This window comes from Phoca vitulina, unplaced genomic scaffold (genome assembly GCF_004348235.1).
Source record: "Phoca vitulina isolate PV1807 unplaced genomic scaffold, GSC_HSeal_1.0 scaffold41, whole genome shotgun sequence".
Taxonomy (NCBI): Eukaryota; Metazoa; Chordata; class Mammalia; order Carnivora; family Phocidae; genus Phoca; species Phoca vitulina.
In genome coordinates, this window is record NW_022589744.1 from 10,515,190 (window position 1) to 10,522,681 (window position 7,492).

A 7,492-nucleotide genomic window follows, 5' to 3' on the forward strand; every position below is an offset into this window, starting at 1 on the left:
GATGGTTGGGGAAGGAGCCAACAGTCACTTCACATCCTATGGTTGGGGCAGAGGAGGGAATCTGGTTTTGTTACTTGGCAGTGTAACAATAAAATCCCATTTGGGTCTTGATGGTTATGTTGGAAACTAGACCTTGTCTGGAATGTGGGGTGGCCAAGACTGATTAAGAGGCAAGCCGACGCCTTCCTCTTCCCTCCCCGACACCCCATCTCCCTCTGGTTACACTGAAGCAACCTACAAATACCTGGGGGAAAGGGGTTTTTCTCTAGACTGTCCCCAGGAAGGGTGGGCCCAGCAAGGTCTGTTCATGCCCCATCCCACCCGCCTTCACACCTGCCTGGGCTCCCTCCCATGGGAGGTCAGAGACTTGGGGTGGCTCAGACCATAAAAAGCCTAATTACCCGAATGGGGGTTGGAGGGTGATACCCTCTGGAAGTCAGGGCTCAGAAATTGCCCAGCTAAGTAAGCCTCTTGGCTTCAAGGTGGGAAAACTCCAGCAAGGGGTCCTGGAGTCCCCCCAGTTTTCCCAGGCTGGTGCATTAGGTTGCTCTTACCTGCCCTGTTCCATGTGGGGGTGGGGGACCCTCGGGAAAAGCTAATGAAAGATAAAGGACCCCCACACCTTTGGGACCCTCCTGGGACTGTTTCTACCTGGGAGCTGGGTGGTTCAATCATCCCCTCAGCTCTCTGAGCATCGGTTTATTCAACCAAGAGCGCGGCCTTCAAGACAGTGGCGAACTCAGCTCCTGAAACCGGGCACCTGCTCTACCACCCCTCACCTGGCCTCCACCCCAGCTCCAAGACCAATGGCACCTGGCCACCCAGGGGGCCAGTGTAGACACCTCCATTCGCCACCCCCCCCCCAGACCCTGGGGGGCCACCCATGCCAGCCCTCTGTTTCCCACTCCGGAGGCGTCCCCGCCCCGGCCCCGCTTGGCTACTTGGGGGTCCGGATGAGGGTGTGGTAGACGGGCTTGACGATGAGGTGCAGGTGCAGGGCGTTCTCCACCAGGTACTCGGAGTTGCGCCGCTGCAGGTCGGCGTGCGCCAGAAAGTCGCCCGCCTCCTCGCTGCTCTGGTGGAAGCTGTAGGCGTGGCGGACCAGCAGGCGGCCGTGCTGACGCGCCCCGACCAGCACGGTCTTCTGGAAGCTCACGCCCGCCGCGTCGCCGCCGCTGCTGGCCGGCGTGACCACCAGGCGCGGCCGGCCGTCCTCCGGGCGCGCGGCGGGCAGCGCGGTGCCCGCAGTGTCCGCGTAGACGGGCCGCAGGCTGACGGGCAGCCAGCGCGGCGAGAAGAGCACGTTCCACGTGACCCGGCGGCCCGCGTCGTGGCCGCTCGGGCCCAGCTGCGTCTGGAAGCTGGTGCTGCGGTCGTCGCGGGCCGGGTTGTTGATGACCCACGGGGCGCCCCAGGCGGGCGCGAGGTAGTTGCGGGGCAGGAAGGCGCTGCCGTTGACGTCGAAGAACTTGGCGAAGTGCAGCGGCGAGGCGGCGTGGAACTGGTAGGCCTGCAGGAGCAGGTCGGCCACCGCCTCGCCGTGGCGCGCCAGGGCCGCCGAGCGCGCCTGCAGCTGGAACAGCTGCGCCGGCGGGATCATGGGGTAGCGGATGGCCCGCAGCGCGCGCTCGGCCACGGCGGGGGGCGGCCGGGTGCGGCCCAGCCACGCCTCGAGCGCGTGGAACAGCTCCAGCTCGTCCTGCAGCACCAGGTCCGAGCGCGGCAGCAGCTGCGCCAGCAGCTCGGGGCTCACGGCGCCCCACTCTGCGCTCGCCGCCACGGCCGACAGGTTCCAGGCCAGGAACTGCAAGCAGCTCTGGCGCAGGGCCTCGTCCCCGGTGCTCACCGCGTAGTGGTACCAGCCCACCGCCGGGCCCGCGCCGCCCGCCAGGTGCGCGCGCATGTAGTCGGCCACGCCGCGCTGCAGGGAGGCCACGCCGTACTTGGTGGCCAGCCTGTGCAGGGGGATGGCCTGGGCCAGCAGCACGGTCAGCTCCCCGCAGTAGAGGTACCTGCGGGAGGGGCGCGCAGAGATGGGGCAGGGTCAGGGCGGGGCCCGCTCTGCCCCCACCCCACACACTCACACACCCCAAGGGGCGCCCGGCCTTGGGTGGAGAGCATTGTGGTCAGGGGTGCAAGCGGCGCAGTGGGCCCCGAGGCTTCCTGTCTTCGTCTCAAGGACCGTTTCTTGTGGGGACGTGGAAACAGCACGTAGTTACTGAGCATCTACTAGGCGCCGAGGTTTAGGCTACAAGACAAACGAGGCTCCTGCCATTGTGGGCTTTATAACCCCGGCCTCAGATCCATACCGTACTTGCAAGTGGGCAAGTCATTTAACTGCACTGAACCTTATACCAATCATCGGAGAAAGGGGGTACCAAGGTCACTGTGACAGCTGGGGGAGAGTGAAGTGGACTTGCTAGGAAGCAGGCCATCGAAACAGGTTAATTCCTTCCACCCTCCTCCCCTTCTCGCCAGCTCATCTTTCTCACTGGATCTTTTCTATTGTGGGTCTTGCTCACTCACTCCCTGTCCCCATCTGCTCCCATCCCTCGGCTCACCCTTCCTGCCAGGCCCCTACGGGCACACGCTCCATGGGAGTGTGGCAGGAGCTGCCCATAGCTGCACCAACACCCAGGTCTCCCCTTTCCCCTGCATTTTAGCCCCACTATTTGCTTCTGGGAATAAAGATGGTTCTCGGCCTCCCTTAGAGTGGGCATGGCCATGTGACTAAATTCTAGCCAATCAGATGTCAGCAGAGGCACCGGATGGGGTTGGGGGAAGGCTGCTTTGATAGATCTGACTCCTGGGGAGAAGACCCTGTGCCCTTCTGTGTTAACCCTCTTCCTACTGCCTGGTATTCTGCAGCCATCTTGTCTACGCCATTAAAACAGGGGCGCCTGGGTGGCTCAGTCAGCTAAGCGTCTGCCTTCGGCTCAGGTCACGATCCCAGGGTCCTGGGATGGAGCCCATGTCCTGCTCCCTGCTCAGTGGGGAGCCTGCTTCTCTTTCTGCCCCTCCCTCCGGCTCTGCTCTCTCTCAAATAAACATATAAAAATCTTTAATAAACAAATAAACTGTGAAAACCGGGTTCCTCTCTCCAACAATAGTGTGAACGGTGCCCCAGGCGGTGGGCCGGGAGCAGGGGATGGGAGAGAGAGCTGCCTTACTCCCCCCAGGCCCGGCGGCTCAGAAACCTGGCCAGACACTAAAGCCACATGGAGGCTTTAAAATAAAAAATCACTGCTGGGCCCAACCCCAGACCCGAAGCGGACGATCCAGAGCGGGGTTCAGGAATCTGCAGTTTTGCAAAGCCCTCAAGACCAGGTCTGGAAACAGAGCTTGCGGGCAAGGGCAGGAGTCACGCGAGAGGGCAGCGGGAGAAGGGATGAGTATCAGGCGGTGGCGCCTTCATCCTGATGACCTGGGTGGGTGGAGGGAGGGACACCGTGTCCTCTGAGGCGCCAGCGCTTCTGGGAGCCTGGGAGCCGAGGAGCCAGGGCCTGGGAAAGGGAGGGAGGCGCCCCCTAATCCTTGCCCACCTGATGAACTTGTCGAAGACGGCAGCGCAGTCCCGGGGCTCCTGCAGCGCCACCTCGCTCTGGTTCCTCAGCAGCTCCCGGAACAGCTCGCTGTGCAGGCCGAGCAGCAGGCGGTGCGTGTGGAAGACGCGGACCTCGTCGGTGCCCGCCGCCTGCACCCGCAGAACCACGTCGCTGGCGTTGCCCTGCCTTAGCAGCTCCTGCAAGCGCTGGAGCAGCGTCTGGGAGTGGTTGATGGGGGTGCCCGTGGCCTCGCCGCCCACATCGGCTCTCTGAGCTGCAGCAGGAGGGAACGCGGCACGGCTGAGAAGGCCCCCTGGGCCCGGGGCGGGGGTGCCAGCCAGGGGTGCGGAGGGACCAGCTGGAGACGCGTGCACTTGGGTGCGGGCGGACGCCGCGTGCATTCCTGTGTGTGCCCGTGGAGCACGCAGATGCATGCGTGTATGTGTGTGTGTGTGTGTGCGCGCGCGTGCATGCACAAGCACTTCCCGGGTGGGGAAGCTTGTCAGCCTGACCCTGAGCAGGCCCCCGAGAGGATGCTCTTGCAAGGGGGCTAGATTCCTGGCGAGGAGAGATCATGAACCAGTGTGGGACAGAATGCCCCAGAACCGGTGTCCATGACGCCAGAGAGCCAGGCAAGGGTTGAGGCACCCCACCCCTCTCACCTTCTGAGACAAGCACCAACCAGCTCCTTTGACGGGCATTAAGTGCACAAATAAGCACTCTAGTTTGGGACTGTGACGAATAAGGGAAGTGAGAGTCAGGATAGGGCTACTTGAGGGGCAGAAATCAGGGATGGCTCCCTGAGGAAGTGACGAGAAGGAGCCAGCCAGAGGACAGGCGCCAGCCCTTGAAAAGGATGGACTGGCGGTGCTGGGAGCAGCGAGAGGGTCAGGGGGGCCAGAGCACTGAGTGGGAGGGGCAAGGCCGAGCGTGAGAAGAGGGCTGCGGGCAGGAGGAGAAGCTGTTTCCTGGCCCAACTGCCCTCCTGGGTCCTGACCTCTGAGACTGAAGTCCACTGGCAGCAGGTGGCTGGTGGGGGACCAGAGAAAACACAGAGGGTGAGCTGGTGCTGGAAGGGGACTCTCAGGGCACCTGTGTGTCGAGCCTGCCAGGCTGGCCACCCTGGGCCCTTCTCTCGTGTTTCCAGGGAATGCCGTGAGGGTCAGATGGGGACATGCACTCTGTTACAGAAAACTCAGGGACCGAAAAGGCTGCCAACAGCTTCCCCAAACAGAGAACAGTGTGAGGAGCCTCGGAGGGAGACAAGGTGGGTGTCTGAGAGCAAACCACGAGCACCTGCCCCGACGCGCACACGCACACACACACACACGCACGCACGCACAGGCCATGTGGACTACCAGAGAGAAGGCTCACACGAGAGCAGAGCATCTGTGTATAAGAGACAGGGAGACTGAGGGAGAAGGGGAGGGTGAGAGGTGGGTGGGCAGTTAATTTCCCAGCCCTCCCCTCCCGAAGCTGTCACTTGACGGGTGGCATTCCACCCGGCTGCCGCGGCCTGGGTGCCTGGGCCCACCTGTCTGGGACAATGGACAATAGACGGTAGAAAGGTCTTGTCTGTAAGAGCCCCGCCTGCCTCCCCAGCCCTTCCTCCAGGCAGGCGGCCCTCCTCCGTGGAGCTGGACACCGCCCCCTCCCGGCCTCGTGCAGCTAGGGCCGAAAGGTCCTGCCTCTCTCCCCTGCCCTCCACCCCCACCCCACCCACTGCCCACTCACCTGCTCGAGTGGCCAGCCCCACCAAGGTCAGGATGGCCCAGAAGCTGGCCCAGGACCCAGGCTTGGCAGAGCCCAAGCGAGGCATCTTTGTGCCCCGCCCCTGAGCTCCCTGGAGGGACAGTGAAGCCCAGACCACTGTGCTCACATCCCTCCTCCTTATATAGGATTCAGCACAAGGGGATGGCACCCCCCCTTCCCGGCCAGCTTCCCTCCCCCCACCCTGCCTCTGCTGAGGATTGGTGGAAACTGGCCCCAGCTGTTGCCCAGGCAACCACTTAAGCCAGAGAGTGGCAGCCTGGGGCTATTGTGCTGCCCGCAGGCCCCCGAGGGGGACAGATCCGGCACCCTCCCCCACGTCTTCCACCACCCAGCAGAACTAGTCGTTTCTCTCCTGGGAGGATTTAGGCTCTCCACAGGGCAGGCCAGGGACTCCAGGACCTCTGGCAGCTGCTGGCCCAGAGGGTCCCCAGTCCCCAGCCCCAGCCCCCTGGCCCAGTGTCCGTCCTGGCACAGAGCGCTCTTGGCAGCATCTTGGCTAAAGTGCGATGGTGAGCAGGCTACAAAGGAAGGGTCTGGAAGAGGGGAGAGGAGGAGCAGCTCAGGCCCCCATCCCTCCCCTTCTTCCATTTTGGGGTGGGCTAGCTCTTCAGAGAGCAGGGCAAGGGTCTCGAATAGGGGCCCATGGGACAACTGGTATCATTTCCTCTTCCCTGTCGAGCATGTTCCTGGCCTGCTCTGGGGAGGGTGATGGGCCTTTAGGGAGGTCCCCTGGGGACTATGACCATCATCCCCCAGGATCAAGGTGAACCAAGATGGCAGGGCTGGGCCCGGAGCAGTTACACACCGCACCGTGCCCCTCTGCGTGGGAGGCCCTCTGCCCAGAGCAGGGCTGGCCCCCTTGCAAGAGGCTGGCCCTCAGCAGACAGCCCACCGCCCCTGCCCAACCAGCACAAATCTGGGCTCGGGGACTGGAGATGCTGAAGTGGGCACCTGGCTGCCCTGTCGCTTCCTTTAACTCGCCTTCCTGAATGCCTCAGGTCTCTAGGCTTACCTCTTGGAAGGCTTCTTTTACCAGCTTCTAACTTCCAGATGTAATGTTCCCCTTCCCAGAGTTCCAAGGAGACACACAGCAGACCCGGCATCCCGCCTCAACTGTAGGAGAAATCGAGGCAGAGAGCTAGGTCACAGTCTCAGTTGGGTCAGTGCGGAGGAGTGTTCTTCTAAATCCAAATGAATAGAGAGAGGAGGGTGGGGTCTAGAGCCCAAGGGGAGTGGGTGGGTCCGTGTGTTCTGCTGAGGCCTCACCTTTTTGGGGAGCAAGTGGGGCCTGGCCCAGCTCTTCCTGGGAAGGACTCTGCTTTAAGCTCGACGAACCGATGGACTGAGAGATCCAGCTCCGTTTCCCCCGAGGCTGGGTCCTTGACTGGGGATGGAGCCTGCCCTCCCTTGCTCTCTGGGTCCCAGGCACGAGCTCCATGCATTGATTTCTGCTGCTCTGGGCTCGCACAGACACACCACAGCTCCACCCCCTCTCCAGAGCTGCAGAGAGAGCAAGAATTGGGTCTGGCACCTGCCTCGTCCGGGTTGGCAGAGACGGAGCAATCCAGCGCAGCGGAAACCCCTCCCGGGTGCCCTGACCTTCACGCCTGGCTCCCCTCGTCCAGATCCACCATCCCTTGGCTGCCTGCCTGCCCTTCCCATGGACTGTACCACCTCCCCGGCCCGGACCAGCAAGACAGAGCCTCAGTGTGATGGGGTTCCGGGCCTCCGAGAGCACCCCTGTTTCCATGTGCAATCCTTTTCAGGAGGAGCGTTATCTGATGATAAAGAGACGTTGGTAAGAGAACCCACTTACTCAGAAACCCGGCTTTCCGTAAACTCTTTTCTTAACTCCAGCCTCCTTGGGGCTGTATCTGCTTTTCTAGAAGGTAGAGTCCATCTGTGTTGGAATCTCCCGTGCTCTACTTAGAAGCCAGGACACCAGTATTTTCTAAGCACGCTGGGTGATTGTCATGTACGCACAAGCTAAGATTTACCCCCCGGAGTAAGATGGATGCCATTCCGAGTGTGCAGGGATCGGGAGGACCCAGATGACCAAGAAGACTCGGAAGGGTCGCCTCTGACCCCCCCATCTCTGAGAGGCCCCACCTCCTACAATTGCTAACTTCATTGTCCCTGAACCTCCTCTAACGATTTAGAAGCTGACTTTCCAG

At 62.1% G+C, this 7,492-nt stretch overlaps 1 protein-coding gene across 2 annotated transcripts; it reads right to left on the reverse strand.

Moving 5' to 3' along the window:
- Position 1: 1 nt before the first annotated feature.
- BTBD17 (BTB domain containing 17) lies at positions 2-6,825 on the reverse strand. Of its 2 annotated transcripts, XM_032429803.1 has the most exons (4): positions 6,585-6,825; positions 6,331-6,431; positions 3,543-3,819; positions 927-2,012 (listed from the first exon to the last, which is right to left on the reverse strand). In XM_032429803.1, the coding sequence occupies exons 2-4, from the start codon at positions 6,419-6,421 to the stop codon at positions 938-940; spliced, it is 1,443 nt and encodes a 480-aa protein (XP_032285694.1). In that variant the 5' UTR covers positions 6,422-6,431; positions 6,585-6,825; the 3' UTR covers positions 927-937. The 2 variants fall into 2 exon arrangements, with proteins under 2 accessions (XP_032285696.1, XP_032285694.1); XM_032429805.1 differs by lacking the exons at positions 6,331-6,431; positions 6,585-6,825 and adding an exon at positions 5,280-5,486 and having other exon boundaries at positions 2-2,012.
- Positions 6,826-7,492: the final 667 nt, after the last annotated feature.